Source organism: Natator depressus, chromosome 24 (assembly GCF_965152275.1).
Source record: "Natator depressus isolate rNatDep1 chromosome 24, rNatDep2.hap1, whole genome shotgun sequence".
In the NCBI taxonomy this organism is placed as follows: domain Eukaryota; kingdom Metazoa; phylum Chordata; order Testudines; family Cheloniidae; genus Natator; species Natator depressus.
In genome coordinates, this window is record NC_134257.1 from 5,276,210 (window position 1) to 5,300,741 (window position 24,532).

Here is a 24,532-nt window from a genome sequence, read left to right on the forward strand (position 1 = left end):
TCGGAGTATAGGGATCCTACTGATAAAGAGACAGGGATGCCACATGCTGGCTGGTAAGGACTCGTGCTCTTAGTGTATGTCTACACTGCAGTTAGACACGCAGCTGGCCCATGCCAGCTGACTTGGCTCTCCAGCTTAGGGCCTATTTAATTGCCGTGTAGAGGTTCCTGCTTGGGCTGCAGCCTGATCTCTGGGACTCTCCCATCTCACAGCCCAAGCCCGGATGTCCACACTGCCCTGAATGTCTAAGCAGCCTCTTAGCCCAAGCCCTGCGAGCCCAAGTCAACTGGCGCAGGCCAGCCGTAGATTTGTAATTGCAGTGTAGACAATTCCTGTTCTGATCCCTCCTGGGGCAGCAGGGGCTCATATGGAGTCACTTCTAAGCAAGGGGTGGGTGACCAGATTCCTTGTCGAACTAGCTAAGGTCTTGCTGTCAGGTTCTCACTTCCACTAGCACGAGCATCTCCAAGCGGGTGCCCGGGCTGCTGCTGGCTGGAAGAGTCCGCTCTCTCTCAATGAATACAACTGGTAAATCTATTAATTTCACAGTGCTAATTGATGTATTGCTGTAATTACCTTTTATAACAAGGCAATTAAGCCCTAGTAAAGATTATTAGCTAATTAAAACTCCTACACACACACACACACACACACACACAAACCCCTTATGTTCACAAGTTCTTAGCAGTTAGAATTAAAAGTCCACCAAAGCAAGGTGAAGAAGGCACTGGTCATCACAGCACCAATCGTCAGCAGGGCCGTGGCATTGTGGGTAAGGCATTGGACAGGGATTCGGGAGGCCTAGATTAAACTTCTGGCTCTGCCACATACTGTGTGATCTTTTTCAGTTCTCCATCTGTGTAAGGTGGTTAATAATATTCAGTTTGTCTGCCCTGCCTGTTTAGATGATAAGGGCTTCAGGAGAAGGAGTGTCTCTTACCAGGGGTTTCTCTATACGAACACTTAGTTCACAGCAAGCCGGGGTGTAAATCTACCCTGCGCTAACCTCACTGTCCTCATGGACCCTGCTGCTGCTCACTAAAAGCTCTGCGGTGCACTTTGATCTACCCCATGGTGAAGCAGGAGCCGATTAAAGCGCGCTAGGGAGCTGTTAGTGCACGGCAGTAAGGTCTACACAGACACTTAGCATGCAGCAGGCTAGCGCCGTGTAGATTTACACCCTAGTGTGCCACAAACTAAGTGCTCTTATGGACAAGTCTTGTGCGTATGTACAGCTCCTAGCACAACAGGGCTCTGATGCATGTGGGGCCTTTAGGTACTACCGTTAGCCATGGTATGAGACTGGGGTGGGGGTGAAAGGTGTAACTGAGGGAGGGGGCAGCGATCGGAGTTTTGGATCCTGGCTTTTACTGTGACCTTGTAGGGTGGCTTGTCGCACTCTTCGGTGAAAGGCAGTAAAGTGGGAATGGCCAACCTCGTTCTACCTTCGCTGCCACCAGACTCCCGCTCTGGAACCAAACCGCTCTGTCAAATCTCCCACAGGCAGTGGTTACCTGAGGCCATTCGCTCATTGCTGGATTCACCCACCCACTGGAAAAGGTGCTGACTTTGGCTGATACTTCCCAGTGCTGGGTGTTGCTGGAATGACGCCCGCAGTGGGGATACAGCTGGATGGAAGCCAATGGAAAAGGTCAAGGCAACAAACACTCCCAGGGGGTCCCACCCCACTGACTCCAGGGCGGCGGGGATCCCTTGGGAGCCTGTGATGTGGCGGGGCTGTCGCAAACGTTCAGTTTGCACGCTGGGCTAGCAGTGGGGTCGGCCAGGGAGTCATCTCCTAGGCCAGGATCTTCCTCCTCAGCTCCCCATCCCAGCTGGAAGAGGAAGCACCCTCAGTTAAATTGGTCCCTTCTGTCAGCCTCCCCCAGCCCTGGGACATTCAAGTCCTCCCCATTACAGGAGCTTTGGTTTTGTGCCTGGATTAACTGCAAAGACCCCGGTGGGAGGGTTGACTCCAGTGCTTAATCTGGAATGAAAGAGGTGCCGGGACTCAAGCAATTAGTTGCCAGGGCTCAAGCAATTTTTTTACGTTCATAACTGATGCGGCAAGGCCAGTGGTGTCGGGGCTCTGAACTCCCCAGCCCAGAGGGGCCGGGGCTCAGCCCCGGCAAGCCCTGGCACAAATTAAGCCCTGGTTGGCTCCCCAGAAGAGCAAGGGTTAACGGAGCATTTTTCCGCCCTGTAGAGTGTTCAGAACGCTGGAGCGCAATGGGGAAAAATCCTAGGGTCTTTCAGCAGAGAAGCCCTGGGGACTGGGTGTGTGGCTGCTTTTGAAATGGCAGCATGATCACTGGGGACAGGCGCGCGAGAGGCCTGCACATTAAAGGGAAAGAGCTGCCCAGCCTGGGATCCGGGTTCGTTCTTTCTCGTTTTGCTTTGAAGCTGGAGATGAGTCTGGTCTGCCCACGGGCTGGGGATTAAACAATGGGATTCTTGGACAGAATGACAAAAATTAGGCATTTCACCTGAAATGCGGGGTGGGTCATTCAGTAGGGGACACTGCTCCCTCTGAGTCACTGCATTTCAGTGGTGGGTGAGTGAGGAGTGTGGGGCAATTTTTAGAAAGGCTCAGCTCCGGGGCGCCCCCGCAGTCAGGATGATCATCCATCAAAAAGCTCTTTGGGATGAAAAGCGACTTATAAATGGCAAAAGGCTATTAATACCATGGAAATGACTTGTTTTCCTTCTGAGTCACTGGGGTTTGGCTGGGAACAGCTCTTTGACAGGCCTCTTTGGAAGAGGGGGAAAGAGTTTGAAAGCAATCTCACCCCTCGGACTATTTCACACACCCAGCTCCCTGCTCTCCCTGCCCCATTTCGGCTTTAAGAGCTAGAAAGGCAGGAAAAACACCCTCCTTCCCTAGTCCTGCAGGAATTTGGAACCGGGTGCATGCTCAGTGGAGTTATGTAGGTTTATGTAGGTCTCTCTGTGTTTAGGGTCGACTCACCCAGGCTGCTCTGAGGGGCTGGTTTGCCTGGTGATGGAGGAGCCGACCGGGCAGGAGAGATGGGGGTGGAGAAAGGAGCTTGTCCTCATGTCCCAGGGAACGTGATGCATGTGATCCACTCTGCCTCATCTGCTTCAAATTACCCATAGAGTACAACTCCTGCATTATATGAACGATAAAATCTTCGTTCCCCCACCCCCCCCCAGCTCTGGAGCGCTCGGCCCAACGATCGTAAAGAGCCAGGGCTCTGGTCTGCTCTTGTTTTGCAATCGATGCTTTGCTAATGAAAGCCTGGTCCCAGATGTAACTTTCCCATGTAGACAAATCCTAGAGGTTTATCCTTACCCGCTGTGTGCCTCAGTTTCCCCACCTGTAATATGGGGACGATAGCCCTGCCCCCCCCGGAGTGTTGTGAGGATCAATACGTTCAAGACCGTGAGGGGCCCAGATACTACGGTGATGGGAACTTTATATGATCCTCAGCTAGAATCACCAGCGCTGTGCTCTCCCATCGCCAGACCATCTCGGTTGCAAGGTCAGACAGTATCTCCCCCAAAGCAGCTGGGCTGTCACTGGCCACTCTGACTCTGATACCAGTAGAGGATTCTCTTATATTTGCTAGACTCTCCCACAAGCAGCGCTGTCTAGTGGATGCAGCACTGGATTGGAACTCAGGAGACCTGAGTCCTGTTCCTGGCTGTGTCACTGTGTCCTGTTGGATGACCTTGGATAAATTACTCCCCACTTCTGTGCCTCAGTTTCCCCATCTGTACAGTGGGGATAATGATACTGGCCTCCTTTGTAATGTGCTTTGAGGTCTACTGATGGAAAGAGCAAGAGTATTATTTGAATGAAAAGGCTGCTTCTGGTAGCTGAGCATAGCCTTTTCTTTTATAACATCAGCTGTAGTGGTTCCCCATGCCTCAGTTTCCCCAGTCACAACGTGGGGATAATAACACTGTCCTTACTCCATGGGATGTTTTGAACCTAAATGAATTTGTGTCTCCAGAGAGCTATGAAATCTTTGGCTGAACAGTGATATACAATGGCCAAGCAGAAGTAGAAATTTTCTCTCTCAATTCCCTCCCCATTTAGGAAACAACAAAATAACAGCTCTGGGATGAAAAGCAAACTTCTAACATCCGATAATACTTCATAGCCTTGGCAGGGTTCTGAATTCTTGATAGGGCCTCCCAGAGCCCCGCCCTCACTAAGCAAGCAGGGGCCGCTTTCAGCTGGGGGAGCATTTCCTTGAGCCGCAGGGGAATCCAATCCAAAATAAACCAGCCCTGAGTTGGCAGAGCGTCCTCAAGTTAAAGGTGCTGCCAGGTCATCAGTAACAATAGAGCTGGGGCTGCTGGGATCCCAGCCCAGGGAGCAGGGAAGCCGGCTCAGGGCAGGAAAGAAAGAGCTGTCCAGGAAGGCAAGATGATCCTACAGCTGATGTGGGGGAGCTCCATGCAAGGGGCAGCTGCGTGGCACTCTCTAGGAGGGGGACACTCAGTGACACCAAGGCCACCCTGGCAGCCCAAGCAGGTGGAAATGGCCCCCTGAGAATCCACCTAGCACAGGGGACTCCCCGGCCGCTGTGGAGCTGGTGTAAAGGCTCTGCACCTGCCAACCTGCTCCCAGCATCAGTGTAAGGGACAGACTGGGCATGGCCGGAGGGCACTGTACTCTGGCTATTCTCTGCTTCCCATAGGGACCAGAGTGTCAATTAGAGTACCCTCAGGGCTGCTCTAAATGACATGCGGCCAGGCCCAAGATGTGGGGCTATGATGCTGCATCTCAGGGGTGCAGCCCCTTCCGGCTGCTCCCACACATCCTGCCTCCAAGGGTGTGTGACATTATGGGCTGTGCAGACACAGGATGGGACACAAGGGGCGGATTCAATGGTGGCTCAGGGCCCCACACAGGATCAACCCCTCCCTTCCCCCATGGGGAGAAGGTCCCATTGCAGCTCACTCCACCCAGCCTACATCCTGCCTAGAGAGGCAAGTGGCACGCAGTGGTTCAAGGAAGCATGAGGAATGGAGCTCTGTCAGAGGCAGATGCCAGAGCAAGGGACGCGGCCCTGTGCTGGGAGTGAAGGGAGAGGTGTATGAGAGAGAAAAGAAAGAAAGACAGGATGACAAAAAGGGAGAAAATGGAAGGAAGGGGATAAGGGGAAAAGAAGTGAGAGAGACGGAAAGAAAGAGAAAGGAGGGAAGAAGGAGAAGAAAAAACACGAAGAGAAAAGCAAAGAATAGAAGGAAGAAAGAAAAAATGGAAGAAGGAAAGAATGAATTGAAGGCAGGAAAAAAGAGTCACGGAAGAAGGGAAAAAAGAATACAAGAGAAAGACAGGAAGCAAAGAGAAGTGTGAGGGAGGAAGAAAGAACATGGTAGCGTCCAGGAGAGAGGGAGCACTGGGCTCTGGGGAGGCTGTTTACGGTCCAGCTGGCCCACTAGCAGCCATGTTTGTGCATTTGCTCTTCCTTTCTGCTGCTGGAGCTGACAGAATGAAATTGCCCTGAAGCCACCGAGCTAGACACAGCACCGCAGGCTTCTGTCCCAGCGTGTTGGGGGAGCTTTGGGCTCAGCTCCTCCTCCTCGGTGCCCAGCACCCCGAGGGGTCATTTACACTAGCACACAGGCGACAGGCCAGATTCCCATTACACTCAGGCCCGTTGACACTGAATTGGCAGTGTTTAGCTCCTGGAAAATGGGAGCTACACTCATATCCACTCTAAGGACTGTTTACACTGCCAGGGTTGTGTAAAGGAGCCTTGAGGTAAATGAGAATCTGACTAAAAGGCTGTTAAACCAGGATGAGAGCCTTTTGCAGCCACTTTGCATGGCAGGGCAGCGGGGACTCAGGCCGGCTGTGAGCAGAAGGTGGGACAAATGGCTGTGTGTGAGGGTGTCCTTTGACAGGCAGTGTAGCCTATTGGATAGAGCACTCAGTAGACCTGGGTTCTGTTTCTGGCCCTGTCACTGGCCTGCTCGGTGACCTTGGGCAAATCACTTTGCACTCTCTTGTGCCTCAGTTTCCCCACCTGTAAAATGGGGGATAAAGATACTGACCTCCTTAGCAAAGTTCTGTGAGATCTTCTGAAGAAAAGCATGACTACAGAACTCAGCACTAATACTTTGAGTTAAAGGGTATTGCCTTATTGAGGGACCCTGACTCCCCGCTCTGTGGGGATCTGGGCTCAAGTCTAGTTGCCTTTTTTGAGGGAGGGAAATGTTATTAAATATCCATGCCCCCTCCTCCACCTGACTCATAGCTTTCAAGGCTCGACGGGACCGTTCATATCGTCCTGTCTGACCCACCTGGCTAGTCCAGGCCAGAGAGCCCCACCCAGCAATTCCTGCATCCAGCCCAGGGTCCAGTGAACCCCAGAAAGCTTCCACGTTGGGGTGCCAGCCCCCCTGCACCCCAGTTAATTACAGGCTCTGCGGCCATGTGCTGGAGCAGGTGGGTTTTTCACATATGAATTGGGCTGCAGGAGAAGGCTAAGTCAAAGGTGCGGGGGAAGAGAAGCCCCAGCTGATGGGAGTGTGGGTGAATTCCCTCCCACCTGCCCCTACCCCTGCCCTCCCAACAGCCTGGTCCCCTCTCCATCATGTCTGGGGCTGGGGAACTTTCTGATGGCTGGGGAACTCCCTCATGCAGGTCAGCAATGCCGGCAGGGATTGTCCCCGACGCAGGGAAGGGCTGCCATCGACTCCCATTCTGTAAATCCAGCGGCTTGGGTGGAGTCGCTCCAGATTTACACTGCGCTACTGGAGGTCATGTTCCATGCATTCCAGCCCAGCTGCCTGCAAGGCCCAGTTGGCAGCTGGAGCCAGCTACTCTAATGCTGGGAGGTGAGGAGTACCAGCCTGGCACACAGCAGCCTCAGGACCAGGGGATGGCATGCAAAGGGCAGCTTTGCAGCCCTTGTGCCCTGGCCACAGGAGGGAAGTGGTGGAAACACCGTTAAAACTATGTTGGACATTAGTACTAGACAGCAATCCTGCATCAGCCAGGGTGACCTGTTGGGACTTGTTTGTCTCCTAGAAGCCAGGGTTTGCCAGCAGAAAGCTGTCTGGCTCACCCCACCCCCTGAAATCACGCCAGCTGCATGACTGCAGTTACAAGACCATGTGGCTTCCTGGACTGGAACTGTTATCTTTTGAAAGTTGGACCTTTGATCTTTGCTGGGATTGGGGCAGATTCTCCGCTTTGCCAGGAGCAGAACCTCCTTTCTCCCCTCCCCCCCCCTTGTGTTTGTTGACAGTCAGTGACTCACTGTTGCCATGCTGGAGAGAAATCAGATTACTTATTCATAAAAGCTGGATTGTGTGTGTGTTGCCCTGGCTGCAGAGTGAGTCACCCGCCTGGCTGCCTTGCAAACCAGTGAACGTTGCTTCTTTCTAATTAGCTTGGGAGGGAATTTTGTCTAATTTCAGACAGGATTTGATAGCACCAGATTAAATCAGGGCTCATGTGTATGGGTGCTGGGTGATTGACCCACATGCAGCTCTGCCAGTGCCCCTCAATCATGACGTGCAGGCCCCCCTGCTGTACCAGTCCTGGGCTCCCCACATGGCTGATGCTCCTCAATCCCAACCCACAGTCTCCCCACTATTCCAGTCTTGGGCTCCTCTCCCACACAGCTCTGCCAATGCCCCTCAATCCTGACTCACAGCCCCCACCTGGCTGTATCCGCCCTGAGCCTCCTTTCAGTCACGTGAAGTTGTGCGGTGGTGAAACCGCCGAATCTGATTTGATCTCCAGATGCAGGATATGGGGTGTGCACCGCAGAGGTGAGACAGGGTATGCACTGCAGCCTGCCACCTGGGGCATGACCTGCCCTGACACTGCAGCCTTCCTGGGACCACTGCTGCGCCATATCACTCTGCAGGGCCGGATCCTCAGCTGCCATAAGTGGGCACAGCTGTAGTAAGCACCAGGGAACTGTGTCCTCATTTGACCAGCTGTGGATCTGCCCGTCCCCCTCTCCTCCTCTAGCACATCATGCACCCCTGCGTGCTGGAGAATTGCCAATGCCAAGCATTCTGAAACCAGGAGTCAAGCCCCCTAAATCATGAGATTTTAAAAACATAATAAATGTGGGGGTTCTTTTAATTGCCTTCTGGGGTCAGAGCCTTTAGGAGTCATAAGCTCCTGGGGGCAGGGACTGTCTTTTTGTTCTGTGGTTGTGCAGTGCCTGGCACTATGGGGTCCTGGGCCATGACAGGCGCTACCATAGTGCAAATAATAAATAATACTAATGTTTTCCAGCTTTTCTCCACATCTACAAGGGCTAGCAAAAAAATCCCTAAGATTCTCACCTAATTACAGGCCTCCAGGAGCTGGGGCTTTAAGAAAAATGCCAACTATCATGAGACTGATGATAAAATCACCAGAATTGGCAATGGTTGTATTTTTTTTAAATATAATAATCCCTAGCTCTCATCTAGCATTTTTGAGCCATAGCTCTCAAAGCGCTTTACAAAGAGAGTCAGTATCATTATCCTTGTTTTACAGATGGGGAAACCGAGGCACAGAGCAGCACTGTGATTTGTCGAAGGTCATCCAGCAGGCTGGTGGCAGAGCTAGGGATAGAACCCAGCTCTCCTAGGTCCCAGCACTAGGCTGTACTGCCTCCTAGGGGGAAGGCCAATACAAGCTGGCATTTATGGGTCCATGGTTACCTGGCTTGCAGCCCCCCGCATGCTGCACACTCACAGACGTGCAGTTGCGAGCCAGCTGTAAATATCTGCCACGGGGAGTAGCACACTCTGTAGTCTGTCTTCTCGACGTACCCCCAGAGAGCACCCAGTCTCCTCCACTTAGCCCTGCGGCTACCCCCTACCCTTAACCCACCACCCCTTAAGTTACTGGGAGAGTCACAGAGGGCAGCTCTGGTCTCCTGTCATTTGTGCCCACGCAGCGCCTCCGTCTTAGAGGGATTTTCTCTCCTGCCAGGGTCTTTAATCAGCAGCCTCCAGAATGCAAACCATCTCGGTGGAGCGAGGGCCAGAGGCGAGTCCCAGGAAAGCCAACCCCAGGCCATCAGAAATCAGCAGGCAGAGCCCCGCCCGACCCCACCCCATCATGAGACTGGCTTGACACCCAGGAGATTTCTCTGTCTTGCTTCTGTGTGTGAGTTATATTTTTACAGAGAGGGAAATTACTGATTGTTAAGCCAAGGTCATAATTATACATTTATCAGCTATATTTGCAGGTGTGGGTGTCTTTGTATTGGCCAGCTGCTTTTTTGGGCCTGGAGGAGCTGCTGGCTTCATGCTTCCCGCTTTTTTTCTCCCCCCCCCGCCCCAGGGGAGCTGGGATTTGAAAGACAAGAAGCGGCCGGGCGCGAGAGGGAGGAACGCAAACTGCACGAGCTGCCAGCCGAGGGGAGGGAAGAGAACGGAGGCAGAGTGACCACCCCGTCAACCAATGAGACACGAGGAAGCATCGTTGCGTCATGGGCTCAGCCCCATGGAGGGCAGAGCGGCGGCAGATTAACCCCTTCGAGGGCGCTGGGCGGGCTCCCGTCCTGCGCAGCTGCTGCAGATAAGGAGGGGGTGGGAGGGGGCGGCGGCTGGTTGCTTGGTTGGTGCAGTGGGTAAAGGGGGCAGGTCGTGGGGGGCTGCCCCCTGGGGGAGCACTGGGTGGGGTAAGTCATGCTCAGCCATGGGGGGCCTGGGGGGGGGGTACCCTGCGCGGGGCTCCCCTCCAAACGCTGCCTCTGCGGGAAAGAGAAGCAGTGACCCAGGGCGCCCTTCTCCCCCCCCCCCCCGGTGCAGAAGTGACCCTGCCCCACTCCAGGCCCCTGTGTGGGGCGGGGGAAAGGGCAGCTCCTTTCCCCTTGCTGTCTGCTGGGCGCGGGAGCCGAGCACCAAGCAAACCCCTCTGTCCCAGAGCCTGTTCCTCGTGGGCAGAGCCGGTGAGCCCCAAGCCCCCTTATCCAGTGTACCCCTCCTCCGTCTCCCCCAGGCCTTTACCCCTCCTGAGCCCCACACGCTGCCACCCCCAGGCTGTCTCTTGTCATCGCCAGCTACGTGGTGATAGCGCCTGGGAGCCCCAGTCGCAGAAGCCGGACGCCCATGGTGCTAGGGGCTGTACAAAACAAAGATGCTTCCTGCCCTTGATCCCATCAGGCATTTGGATCTCCCGCCCCCCCGCACAGGGACTGGGCCATAAGTATCTAGATAGCTGCCATCTGAACCGCACCCCACCCCCCGACAGCCTTTATCCCATAGGCCCCCCCCGCACCTGCCCTTCCTGTGCCACCAACCTTGCCCTCCTTTGCTAACGTAATCCCCGCCCCGATCCCACCTGTGTAACACTGAACCCCCTTTGTCCCTGACCCCAGCCAAGCTCCCTCCACCCCTGAGCTTCCAAGGCACAGCAGAGTTTAGCAGGGGCCCCTCCAAGCTTTCCAGATGCCTGAATCTGAGAGGGGCTTTGTTAAAGGCAGGGGGGCTGTAGGGGAGAGCGCTCCCTGGCTCTTTAAGGTGTTGTCCAGGGGCGGGGGAGATGCCTGCTCCAGAGCCGGATCAGAGCTGCCATCTTGCTCTCATCTGGGCTCATCCTTGGCCTTGCATTCCTGGGCTGGAAAGAGCTTGGAGTGCCCCAATGGGAGGCAGAGCACAACTGGCTAACTCTCGTGCGTGCCCCCCCTTGCTCTCCTGTGGTATCCTTGGGCGGGGCTTGCACTGAGCAGCGTGCGCAGCTGTACACAGAGCAAAACCCTACCAAAACAAACCCCTCTGTGGCACGCCCTGTTCTCCTGGGGAGAGGAGCAGAGAGAACAATGGATATTAGTCCCATTACTTAATGCATGACTGGAAGGGGGTGGGGTGAAAGAACCTGCAGCATGGAATTGATTGAGCAATAACCTTCCCTGCCCCTAAAGGGCACTGGTGCTTGCTGCGGCAGTGCCTTCCTGGATTGACAGTGCAGGAGGGCTTCAGTAAAGCTGCCTGTTTTTCATATGGGAGCCTTCCCTATTGGTTAGTGCAGGAGCCTGGCTGACAAGGTGTCCTGCGTTCTATTCCTGGCTCCAGAAGGGGGTGTGGTCTAGTAGTTAGAGCCGGGGACTGGGTACTAGGAGACTTGGGTACTATTCCCAGCTCTGCCACTGATTCATTGTGTGACCTTAAGCAAGACACTGCACTGCCCTGTGCCTCAGTTTCCTCCATCAGATAACCTTTGTAAAGCACTGTGAGAGCTAGGAGAGAGGAAAGATGGGCCAGTGGGTTCAGGCCCTAGCCTGGGACTCAGGAAACTGCAGTTGAATTCCCTGCTCTGCCCCAGAGTCCCTCTGTGACCAGGGGGGAGTCATTTAGCCTCTCTGTGCCTCAGTTTCCCCATTTGTACAATGGGGATATCGGCACGGCCCTGCTGCACAGAGGATGTGAGGATAAATACACGGAGGAATGGGGAGGCCCTGACAGTGATGGGGACCAGGTGTTATAATTTATTATTGCGATGGCACATGGGAGCCCTGCTCACAGACCAGGGCCCCATGGTGCTAGGGGCTGTATAGACAAACCCAAAAGAGAGAAGGACCTTGTCTAGCTACCTAGCCAGATCTAGGGTTAAAAAAGTGCTATAGTTCTCAATCGTTCCAGACTACTGTACCTCTTTCAGGAGTCTGATTTGTCTTGTGTATCCCCAAGTTCCGCCTCACTTAAAAACGACTTGCTTACAAAATCAGACCTAAAAATACAAAAGCGTCACAGCTCGCTATTATGGACAAATTGCTGACTTTCTCCTTATAACCATATAATTATAAAATAAATCAGCTGGAATATAAATTTTGTACTTACATTTCGGTGTATAGTATATAGAGCCGTATAAACAAGTCTATATGAAATTTTAATTTGTACTGACTTGGCTAGTGCTTTTCATGTAGCCTGTTGTAAAACTTGGCAAATATCTAGATGAGTGGATGTACCCCCTGGAAGACCTCTGCGTACCCTCAGGGATACACGTACCCCTGGTTGAACCCTTGCTATAGAGGGTTATTACTCTCGTAAGCTGATGAGCGAAGACTTCCCCGACTGGGGAGAGGGAGATCAATGAAGAAGGAAATTGGGATTCGGCTTCCTGCACTAGGAAGGCACCAATTCTGTGTTGCCTCTGGCCCAACAGGTCCCTGGCCTAGGTGTCATCGCTGCGTAAATATGGCTAACGTGTCCCCCCTGGGGACGATGCTGCCCGCAGCAGGCTGGTCCTGAGATCAGTGCAGTCCACGATGCCCATGGACGGGGTGGAGGAGGCAGCCTCAGCTGCTGCTGAGGTGGGGCAATCAGTTGCCACCCTCTCTAGAGGAAGAAGCTGGCTGGATAGTTGCTTCCTACTCTGATCCTGCTGTCAGGTTGGAGGGGGAGAGAAAAGGGGGGTCCCGTTGTCTCTAGAGATGAGCCCCCCTGCACCCACCCACACGCGCGCACAGCTGCTTTCTCTGTCAGGACATTGGGCTATCCTTAGCATCCACGCTCTGTGTATCAGCTGCTGACATGCTGTCTGAACCCAGCTGAGCCTGATTGGACTGGGACCCAAAAGCTATCTAACAAGCTCTAAGAACAGGAGGACTTGTGGCACCTTAGAGACTAACAAATTTATTTGAGCATAAGCTTTCGTGGGCTACAGCCCACTTCATCGGATGCATGCAGTGGAAAATACAGTAGGACGATTTTATATACACAGAGAACATGAAACAAGCTCTGCCTGCTAAAAGCGGCTTGGGCCTGGTCTGAGTGACAGCAGTGGGAGGGGAGGGGAAATGTCCTGGTCCTGCCCCCTGCCCTGTGCATCGTCTATGCTGGCCCACCACCTGGTCGAGATGTATTTAGAGACAGCAATCAGATCTCCTCTCAGCCTGCGCTTTGCCAGGCTCAACAAGTCAAGCTCTTGTAGTGTCCTCTTGTAAGACTGGTTTTCCGTTCCCTGGAGCAGTGGTTCTCAACCAGGGGTACACGTACCCCTTAGGGTACGCAGAGGTCTTCCAGGGGTACATCAACTCATCTAGATATTTGTCTAGTTTTACAACAGGCTACATAAAAAGCACTAGTGACGTCAGTACAAGCTAAAATTTCATGCAGACAATGACTTGTTTATACTGGTCTCTATACTATACACTGAAATGTAAGTACAATATTTATATTCCAGTTGATTTATTTTATAATTATATGGGAAAAATGGGAAAGAGAGCAATTTGTCAGTACTAGTGAGCTGTGACGCTTTTGTGTTTTTATGTCTGATTTTGTAAGCAAGTTGTTCTTAAGTGAGGTGGAACTTGCGGGTACGCAAGACAAATCAGACTCCTGAAAGGGGTACAGTAGTCTGGAAGGGTTGAGAGCCACTGTCCTGGAGCATCCTAGTAACACTTCTCTGTGGCTGCTCCAGTGTGAATTCACTCCTGAGTCCCGCCTGGTTTTACTACTAGACCATACTCCTTGCTTTGATCCGAGTATCTTGCCAGCCTCCTGCTCGAACTAGGGGCTTGTCTACACTTAAAATGCTGCAGCGGCACAGCTGTGGGACCGGGTGTGGATTTTTCACATCCCTGAGTGATGTAGTTACACTGACCTAATTTCCTAGTGTAGACACAGCCTAATAGACCACACTCCCTGCTAGTGCTTGGAAGAGAATGCAGGACTCCTGACTCCCTGAAGCTGCCAGATCTGGGCAGTAGAATCTGGGAGTCTTGACTCTCACTAGCCACTGGACCATGTCCCCACTTAAGGGGGTTACTGTGTATGCTGAGTGGCTGCCTCACCCCAGCACCCACAAGGTCCCTTGATGCCATGACCTGGCCTGGCACAGATCTGGTTTGGGATGGGAGGTGTCTCTAAGAGCTTGTCTACACAAGGGGAAAAAGTTGCAGAGTAAGCCTGGTTGTGAATTTAAAGCACAGTAGCTCTCCAGGTGGACGCTCTCATTCCAGCAGGAGGGTGCCTTTTTCTGGCATAGCTTAATCCACTTCCAATGAGAAGTGGGCTGCTTCGTATTCCAAATGAGCATGCCCACATGAGGTTAAAGCAGGTTAAATTCACACCTTTTGTTAATTTGGATAAACTTTCCTGGGTGTCTCCCTGTAGGAAAGGCCTTATTCTGGAACAAGAATGTCCACCTGGGGGGCTATTCTGGTCAACTACCCCACGTAGATAAGCTCTAACTCCTTGTGTGAGCACTCTTATTCTGGAGGCAGGGTGGCCTAGTGGATAGAACACTGCACTGGGCTTCAGGAGATCTGGCTTTGCCACCACCCTGCTGGGTGACCCTGAGCAAGTAATTTCCCTGCCCTCTGCCTCAGTTTCCCCACCTGTAAAATGGAGATCATGATATTGACCTCCTTTGTAAAGTGCTTTGAGATCTACTGATGAAGAGTGCCCCAGAAGAGCTAGGGATTGCTATTTATTATTTTTATTCTGGAACAAGAGAGGCACTTCGCAGTTCAGTTTAAACCCCGTCCAAAGCAGCATAAACTAAACTGCAAAAGGTGCTCAGATTCCAGAATACTCATACGGGGATTATACCACTATCATTAGAGCTGTTTAAATTCACATCTGAACACATCTTGCTATAACTTTTCCCTTGTGGACAAGCCCTTATTTTAAACATCGCCTGTTCTTCCAGGAGCCTCTGCTCCTTTAAATAATCAAAGCAGGGGGCTGGCCCTATTTTGCCTAGCCGCGTCCACTCCCCCATCTCCTACTTCCCAAGGATATTTGAGCCGAGATCCGTGCGAGTGACTCAGACTGTCAGTACCAGAGAGGCAGACGCAGACGTGGGGAAGGCAGCTCCAGAGATCTGAGTCACCGACCCGTGTTCCTGTCTCTCTGCCAGGCTGTGAACCGCGATGGACACCCCATCTCAGAAGAGGGCCACACGGAGTGGGGCGAGTGGCACCCCGCTCTCTCCAACCCGCATCACCCGCCTGCAGGAGAAGGAGGATCTGCAGGAGCTCAACGACCGGCTGGCCGTCTACATTGACCGGGTGCGCTCGCTGGAGTCGGAAAACGCAGGTCTCCGGCTGCGCATCACCGAGTCCGAGGAGGTGGTGAGTCGTGAGGTGTCGGGCATCAAGTCGGCCTACGAATCGGAGCTGGCGGATGCCCGCAAGACCTTGGATTCCGTGGCCAAGGAGAGGGCTCGACTGCAGCTGGAGCTGAGCAAAGTGCGGGAGGAGTTCAAGGAGCTGAAGGCACGGTAAGTCCCAGGGCAGTGCCCATGCTAAGCAGCGGGGCAGCTGGTAGTAGAAGAATTTCCCTTTTCCCCCCTTACCAAGAATGGGGCAGTCCCTAGAAGCTGGAGTGGGAGCAACCAGAGCTGGCAGCCTTGGGAAAGAGGCCACAAATATCCCGAGGCCGCGGGCCAAGCGAATAGCATGTTTGTAATGTGTTTGGCAAACAGTGAGGGACTGGAGGGGGAAAAAAAACAATCCGGAGGAGGAGGAGGATGGGAAAAATCTCTAACCTGGCTGGGATGTTACTGTGGAAGCGGGGGGGGGGGAGGGGGGGTGATTCTTGGCTCCCCCCCACCCCCCAGCAATAAATTGCTGCATGATGGTCAGTGTGTAAATTCAGCACTGGGTGTTCAGGGGCCGGCGCCGTCCTTGGAGGGGAATTGTCTCGGCAGCTGTCCGCTGGTGTGGAGAGATCCTGATGAAAGTGCCTTTAATAACGTGACGTAGAATTAGCAAGGGATCTGATCCGAACTCCTAGGCTTCAGAGGGAGTGGAGAGGTTTCAGTATCCGAATCTGAATCTAAACTCTGCGTCTGGCCTCCGTTTCTCTAATAGGCTGGACGCGGTGCCCCGGATCCAGTTGGCTCTGAATTTCCATCTTGGGACCTATCTCTATCTTAGATTCTCTCTCTGAGGCTGCTGAATAAGCCAGGCGGTAATTGGTCTAGCTGGCCCAGGTGTAGCTGGCCCCAGCTCTCCAGCTTACAGATCTTGCTTGCCTGGCATATTCCCCCACTCCACCTTTAACAGATTTTTAAATGACTGGCTTGTGCTGAGCTGTCCCCGTTACCTGACCGGGGGTTTTCTGTGTATTACCGTGCGAGATGCCATGCGGGAGGGAACGGGCTGGAGCGCAGATCCATGGCTCTGCTGAGCCTCTTTCTATTGCCCTGCGTCTCTTTCGAAACTAGCCTGGGCCTGCTTAGACAAATGGGATTCAAGGGCTTGGATTTGGGGTTAACTCTTGGTGTGTCAAACTCACCTTCTCATTGCGGTGCTCGGGGGTGTGATGGGAGCCCCCCTGGTTCTGTCTGACTGGTAGCTTCAAAGTCTGTTCCTCCCCTCCCTATATTGTATTTTCCTTTCCCCTGCTGCTGCCAAACTTGCCTAAACCCTCCTTTCCCCACCCACGCACCTCCCTGCTATACGAGAGTTGGCACCGGGGAGCTCAATAGCACCAGGTGGCATTCTGCCCATTCCGACGAGCTGGTTCCCTCCCAAGCTTTGGACCTTGGCACCCAACCAGCAAGGGTTGCCTGGGGACTTGGGTTTCCCGTTCTGTCTCTCCTCAGCCCATGTTGCAGAAGCACTTGTCCCCAGTAGGCGGTGGTGAAGGTCAGAGGGATCCAAAGGAGGTTGGGAGTGGCTCCTGTATCTGGAAAGCTTCAGAGCCCTGCTGTTTCACTCAGTGGTCCTGATTCAAAAGTCCTGGACTTCCATTGACGTCATGGAGTTTGGATCAGAACATGACCCCCTTTAGGGTCTTCAGCTCTGGCGTATTCTGGTCTCTGCTGAGACCAGATCCTTGCTGAGCAGCAGGGGACACTCCCATAGGGCTAAGTCTGCTATCTCCATCACGCTCCCACCCACAATCCGTTCCAGGGAGCGTAAGCGGGATTCGAACCCAGGTTTGCATGACAGCAAATAAAGCATGTCTCCCATTCCTGCATTAGATCTAAAGCGTCTTACCTCCCTGGCTTTGCTATAAAGGAGTTTGTTTTCTAAAAGGCCCCCAAAAGGGGCAGCCTGCCACGAATAATCAACCCACTCTGAAAGCGGGAGGAACATTTTACAGATGTCTTTAAAAACTGCCCAGGATTTTATATTTAGCTTCCTGTGTCTCTCCCCAACCATGGCTCCGTCTCTAGATAACTCTGTGGTCATCTCTGCGCTAGAACTGTAGCTAGTTCTGAATTTAGATCCTAGAGACTCGTTGCTATTTGGAAATGGATTTTGAATGCAGGTTTCCGTGTGCTGAATGTCTGTGTCTGTTCTCCCCTGGCTGTGGGCATGCCGGGATGGGGGAGGATTTTGAAGAGGATGGGGAGGAAGAGATTTTGCTCCTACAACAGGAGCCATGTTTTCTAAAGGTTTTGCAGCCTTAAACATTAAAACCATCCCCTCAATCTTTTTCTTAAGCCATCCATTACAATAATGCCCAGCCTGCAGCCAGCTCCTGCTGCTGTGTGGCTGTTACACAGCTGCCCTGCTCCACTCCAGAGATGGCTGCATTGCAGTGATCCCTGTATATAATCTGTACGTTCTGTTGCTCACTGGAATGGAATGTGCATTCTTGAAAACTGGATGTTGCTGCTGCCATTCTCTGACACAACAGACCCCCTTGGAAAAAACTCCCTTCCCTGAGGGGATTCCCAAATGATCACTCTCCTGTTCTGAACCTCGTTATCAAAAGCGACTGTTGGTGACTCAGGCCATTTATCTTGAAAGCTCCGCTCCTACCTTTCTTTGTGCTTGGAGAACAGGCAGTGACAGTGGTTACCAAGAGACACCAAAGTGTTGTGATGTCTCAAACAGAGATCTGTGAATCAGCAGCGAGAGTAAAGAACAGGGTTTATTTCCCCGGATGTCAATATTGAATTATTCATTTACTACTTAGAGTTACTGTACCGGTTACTGTCAACATGGTGAATTCTGGGAAGAGCTTGATAATGAATGTAGGGGTGGGTGAGCATGGAGGAGTTGTGTTGGGTTTCAGGAAACTTTCTGATCTGAAAAGTCCTTGTAATGAGCGGGATTTATTGCGTTCTGCTCTGATTGAGTAACTTCACAGCCCCGAGGAAGCAGAGAGAGGCACAAGTTAAATGAATCAAAACAACTCCGCTTTGGGGAGGCGTTCCAGTAGAAATAGCATTTCGTGCCTCTGTAGCGTGACTCCTCTGAGCTTCTCAAAGCACTTTAATACACCGCCTGCAAGAGAGGTAGTTACTAGACTCACTTTACACATGGAGGGAAACTGAGGCACAGAGCTGAAGTGACTGGTTCGAGGTCCTTCACTAAGCTGGGAATGGAGTGCAGGGGTCCTGGCTCTCATCACCCAGCTCTAACCACAGACAATATCCAGCGTCTCCTTTGTATGCGAGAGATCTGGGTTGGAAAGAGCTCTGCTTTGATCCATGCTAAAAGCGGGAGGTGTAGGCTGTTTGTTCTGAGCAGCCTTTCGCGCCGATTTCTGGGATAAAGATATTTGGGTCCGGTGTTCAGGAAGGCCTCCGTGAATTTACCTTAGTTTCTCTTCCTGGGGCTACTGGCTTGGAGAATAGCTGGCCTGCGTGGCGGCCCCATAGAGTTGACTGAATCCCCTACTACAGGCTGGGAAGGGAATTCCGTAGGATAATCTTTTGTGGCAAAAGCTCTGGATTGGGCAGTCAGGGCTCCTGGTCCCAGCTGGGGCACTGTGACCTACAGAACAAGTCCTGTCCCCTCTCTGTTGCTCAGTTTCCCCCTTTGTAAAAGGGGCCGGGGACAATAACACTTACCCAGGTCCCAGAGGGGGCTGTGAGGCTGGACTCATTGGGCAGGACAATGGAGTCAGGCCCCTCCTGCAGTCACTTATCCCATTGCTAAAGGGGTGCAACATGCTACCAGCTGAGAACAGGTTCTGAGCTTGCTTTGAGCTGGGGTAAGTGGCTTCACAAGGGGACGGAGGTTGGAGCCCATTGTCTGAAATACTCTGAGCTGCCCCGGTGGAAGATTCTCTAGGAGCACAACTAACCCAGTCCCCGCGTGCATTCAGTCTTGTATCTAGAGCTGAGGCAGAAACAGTTCCTTGGTATCTTCCCCCACCAGGCTCCCCGACCTCCTGCGTGAGCGTTATCTGGGCCGAGCAGCCACGGTTCCATTAGAAGGGCTGGTGCGATAGCATCTACAGCATGGGAGAGATGACGAGAGCAAACCACGTGTCTAAAGGCTGGTGGCTGTCAGCACCCAGCGTCTCACGCTCATGAGCTCTGCTTTGGGTGTCTCATTCCCCAGGCTGGCCAAGCCACTAGTGTGGCGGAATCCACCTGGCAGGGCGTGTCAGGAGGAGGGAAGCGATGGTGCTACTCATAGCACTTGGCTCTGTGTCAGCAAACGCAGGCTTGGTGATGATCTGGTGCTGGGGACGATGACTCGGTCAACAGAGATGCTCTCCCCTTGCCGTGGATACAGCCCTGCTTCCTTCCAGGGCTGGAGTCTCTAGTTCTTGCTGGTGAAATTAACACTGGAGAAAGGTGCTGCGCTGACTCAGGCCAGGAGCTGAATGCTAAATTAGTGCTGCTTTCTAGCTCCTTTCCTCAAGGGTCTTGGCTGGTGGTTTGGCAACTGTTCACCGAGCCTCCCGACAACTTTGTGCAGTAGGAGAAACATTATTGAACCCATTTTAGCAATGGGGAAACTGAGGTAGAATAAGGCTCAGTGACTTGCCCAGACTCACTGATTCTGTCTGGAACAGGACCCATCAGTTCTGACTCCCCCATTCATCCCCCTCCCTTTGCTCTGATCATTAGATCACGCTCCCCTCCCAGAGGTGGGGGTCTGGACCCAGGAGTCCTCAAAGTCCTCTGCTCTAAACGGTAGGCCACACTCTCTCCTGAAGGCATTCCAGTCCATTGAATCTGCCCGGTGCAGGCTGTGAGAGTATAAGACCAGGTCTACACTAAAAAGTTAAGTCGACCCAGCTACATCAATAAGGGGTATGAAAAAGCCACACCCCCGATCAACAAAGTTACCGTGACATTACTCCCAGTGTAGACAGTACTGGGTCCAGGGAAGAATTCTAGCTACCACGTCTCGGGAAGGTGAATTAACTACAGTGACAGGAGAACCCCTCCCGTTGCTGGAGAAAGTGTCTACACTGAAGCACTGCAGTGGTGCTGCCGTAGTTGTTTAAATGTAGACAGTGCCCACTTCTCGGTGCCCCTGCCACAGCCCTGCGTGGACAGGTACGAGGGAGCGATGTCTCCCTGGCCTGTTTTGCCCTGGGGCACTCGCTCTAGTGTTAGCAGTTTCCGTGCTCCAATCCCCGTGCCCTGCCATAGAGGGTGTGGCTTATCGCTGGGCTTCCAACAACATCCGGGCAGGGGGTGGCACGTAGGGTGACCAGATGTCCGGATTTTATAGGGACAGTCCCGATTTTTGGGTCTTTTTCTTATATAGGCTCCTATTACCCCCTCATCCCCATTCCGATTTTTCACATTTGCTGTCTGGTCACCCTAGCTGGCACGTGCCAGAGAGATCTCGTTGCAGGGTTGGGCTCTCCCAGTGCGACTGATGGTGGGAGACGGGCTGCAGTTGGTGCGCTGGAGCTCCGAGCTGCCCTTGCGTAAGCAGGCACACAATAGGCTCCTTCTTAAGGACCAGGGCTGGGCCCGCTGCATGGAGGTGAAAGGTGACGAAACAATAGACCACAGTGCAGCAAGGGCTGGGTTATGATTAACTACCCTGCTCAGGGAGGCACAGCAATCATGCATCCCTGGGCAGCTTTTTGCCATTCTCTAGCTCTTCCCACTCTCCTGGCAGTGCCCAGGTAGCTCTGTCAGCCAGAGCCCTCGTACAGACTGGGTAGGGGCATCTTGTTCCGGCTCTGAGCAGGGCTGGGTGGCGTGATTGTGAAAATGCCAGGGCCCAGTGGGTGCTAGCACTCCAAGTGGCAGGGGCTGCACCTGTGCTGGAAGAATGGAGGCAGCTGGAGAGAGCATTGCAGAAACATCCCATAGATTATGGCCTGGCACAAGGCAGATGGACACACGCTTGGCCTGCACCAGTTCAGGACACCAGGCAGAGCCCTGTCCTGTGCTGGTCTCCGGCAGGAGCTGCCTGCTGGACCGTTTCTCCTGTGCTGGGCAGAGCTGGCTCTGGGGTGGGGCCAGCCGCCCGTGTCCCTAACAGCCAGGCTTGCCTGCCTGCCCCAGCAGCCAGCAGTTTTCCAACGGGCCAGTTGCACTCCAGGGCATTCCGTGGCAGCTTGTGATTGGGTGGTGGAGTGGTGATCTCCAGGTGGTTTGGATTTAAAGTGTGAGATCACGTCAGGCACGAGGGCGTGGCAGTGCTGGGGCGGCCCATGTCTGACTCACAGCTGCAGGGAGCAGCCAACGCCCTTCCCCTCCTTCATCACACGGCCTGGGATTCATGGGCCTCCCCTATCATGCCCAGCCAGGCTGGAAGGATTGCAGCCGAAACACGCACCCGCCCGGTACCCCTTAGATCTGGGCCCCCTTCACGCCACCCGCTGTGCCACGTCACACCCGTGGTCCTGCGCTGTGGTCTCTGCCCCCACGGCGGCGATTTTCTCCAGCCCCGGCCTGTCCGCGCCTCTGAAGGACAGCCATGTCTGCACTGGTGCATCCAGGGAAAGCCTGGGTCACGCTCCCGGCCTGCCTTAGCTGCTGGAGGAGAGGATTGTCAGATGACATGAGATACCGTGGGCTGCTCTCCCGCGTGGAGCAGCACGAGCTGGCGTGGGAGCAGGCAGTCACCCACACGAGGGGAGGTGGGGGGTTTCCCTTCGAAAGCTCAGAAGGGCAGCAGCACTGGGACTCATGAAATGCAAACCAACCGAGCTCCTCCAGAAGGTGAATGACAGCTGCCTGGGACAGGTCAAGGGGAGAATAGGTTTGTCAAGCCCTGCCACGGCTCATCCTGTCCTCTCCATGGTTCTCTGCTTGGGGTGAAGGCTTCTTTAACAAGGGCTGCCCAACCCAGCCTCTCTGTCCTTCATCTCCCGCTCTCACAGCTTGGTGCAGCCAAGGCGCCGTATATCTTCCAGGCGGTGGTATCCAAAGTCTGCACAAGCCATTGCTCGGGGACGGGGGACACCTGCATACGGGAGAGGGGCTGGGATGGAGCCCTGCCTCAGGTTTACTTTGCAGAGGTGGCTTTGCTATAAAAGCAGTGCCCACTCTCCTGCTGCTCCCAATCTTGTTCTCATTGCCCTTTACCCCCGAGCCGCACAGGAAGCTCAGTGGTCGGTTTCGGGTGTGGCTCTGTTCCTTCTTAATCCGATCCTGCTGCTGCCCTCCTGGGTCTAAAACCACATTTGGCCTGATCCTTTCAGCACCATGGTTCTGCCAGCCGCAGATTCCAGCTGGGTGGCCCAGAGCCTCCATGAGGAGCTAGCCACTCATGCCATACACCCTTAGTTGCTTCGTGTTAGGCGGTGATGGTCTGGCGGTCTCTGGGGCCACCACGGGAATGGATCTGGACACCCGGCTCTACAGGGCTCTTTCCTCTGGTGAGTGAGGAGCTGCATCGCCAGAGTTAAGGTTGATACCCTCACTCTTGTTCAGGTCCATTAGCCCTTTGTGGGTACCTGACCCACTCTTATCCCACTGCTGAAGAAATCGAGGGCCTTGCCCCACAGCAAAGGGAACTGGATTCTTCATGGACCTCCCCGCTGCTGCAGTGCATGGGGAGGTGCAGTGTGTTTTGGGCTCCTCAAAGTCTCTAGATGCTAAACTGTTCATCCCAGCTCATGCTTCATGTCTGGCCTAATAGTTAGCTAGTTCCATTCCGGCCACAGCTGGCGGTTTTGCTAAGAGCCTGATCGAAGACGAGGAAAGATAGAGGGTTGTTTTTTTCACCATTCCTTCTCCGAAACAGGAACCAGACCCTGCTCATTATAAGATTGTCTGAGCGATTGCTTCCTGAATTCCAGCCCCTAACCTGATTAAGCTGGTAGCTCAGTATTGACTTTCGCTCTTTCCCCAGCCCAGTTCTTCTCCTGTTTCTTAATGAAGAAGAGTCTCTCTGCCTTTGAAATCTGTGTGGACGTGGAGTAACCAAGCAGCCGCGCCTGGCTGTGGGCAATGGGTAGTTAGTTAACATCCAGCACTGATTTCCCCCTCCCCACCAGACCTGAGCCGCAGCACTTTGTTAGTTGCGGGTGGGTCTTTGCCTGTTCTGGGATTTAATGGGAGACACCTGTCCTACTCACTGGGAACTCCACTGAGACTCCACCAAACTCATTCCTCACAGAGGGTCCCCCAACATCCATCAGATGGAAATGGTGGTTGATCCCTACTAAACTCCGCTGGACTCAAGCAGGCAAGCTAGAGATGCCAGGCTCAGCAGCACATGGCTGGTCGTGCCAGCCAGTCCCTTAGAACTTCCACTTCTTGTTGTATAAAGAGAATTACATGGCTTCTGTGTTTGTTTAATCTGAGGGCTCTCTTGCTTTGTCTAAACAGCCAGTCTGAGCCTTGAGCCTGGATTCGCTTCCTAGGTCTGGAAGTGAGAGTGTCTGGGAGTGTGATCCAGTGGGTGAAGCAAGGGACTGGCAGTCAGGACTCATGGGTTCTGGTCCGAGCTCTGGACCAGAGCAGAAGAACTTGGGAGTCAGGACTCCCGGGTTCTAATCCCAGTTTGCTGCTGACTTTGTGTGACCTTGTGCAAGTCACCGCTATGCTGCCTGCATCAGTTTCCCCATCAGTAAAATCTTACATGGGGACATGAGACTTAAAGTCCCCAGAGTGCTTTGAGAGCCTTGTGTATGATATACAAGTGCATGTGCCTGCTAAAACTCCCCATGCTGGCAGCGATCTTCCCTCTTCCATTCATCCCACGCGGAGCTGCACCGCCCCTCTTTGAAATGCTTCACTATGATGATGATGTGGTTTTGCTGGAACATTGTGCACAGGGAGAAAAATTTGATCTTTATGGAACATTCCTTCTCCCTCCACCACCACCCGCTTTATAAAAAGCCTCCAGAAGAAAAACCGTTTTACTTAGGGGGAGATCTTCCCTTCTGGGATGAACAAAGAACAGATTGTACAGTCAGGCCGAACTTCAAAGGGCTGTACAGGAATCACAAGAGCAACCTGCTAAAAGAAAAGTACATTGGGCAGAGGAATATCCCACATTTATATCCTTGCTAATTTCATAGCCCCTGGGCCTGATGCTCATTCACACTTAGGCCCCTTTTCCCCCCTCTGGCAGCATAAAGGAGCCTTAGAGTGGGTGTCAATGCGAATTGAGCTTGGTGTGTTCAGTTTCAAGCTCCAGATTATTTCCCCCCAAACATTCAGTCATTGACACTCCAGGCTGGGCTCTGCAAATTGGCCAGGCTCGGTTAGACCAGAGGTCTGCCTAGTACAGAATCCCATCTCTGACTGGCCCAGCAGTACCTGCTGCTTCAGAGGAAGGAGCACAAACCCTGCAGTGGTGGGATAACCCACAGGTTACTTGCCGTGCATGTTGTGTGTATAAAATCAAATCCTGCTTTTCATTCTTATGTCAACAGACTTTACTTGTTTCTACGCTAAAGCTGTTTTGGACCCCTCTGGCAACGTAAAGGGACCTTAGTGTAAATGAGAATCGGGTCCAGCGGTGTT

The 24,532-nt window shown here is 53.1% G+C and overlaps 1 protein-coding gene across 1 annotated transcript in view; it reads left to right on the forward strand.

Annotated features, from left to right (window-relative positions):
* The window catches only part of LMNA (lamin A/C), a 102,080-nt gene that overhangs the window by 36,066 nt on the left and 41,482 nt on the right, over positions 1 to 24,532 (forward strand). The window contains exon 2 of the mRNA XM_074938874.1: positions 14,804 to 15,166. Within this exon, the coding sequence (XP_074794975.1) occupies positions 14,817 to 15,166 (350 nt within the window). The 5' untranslated portion in view covers positions 14,804 to 14,816. The remainder of the gene's footprint in view (positions 1 to 14,803; positions 15,167 to 24,532) is intronic.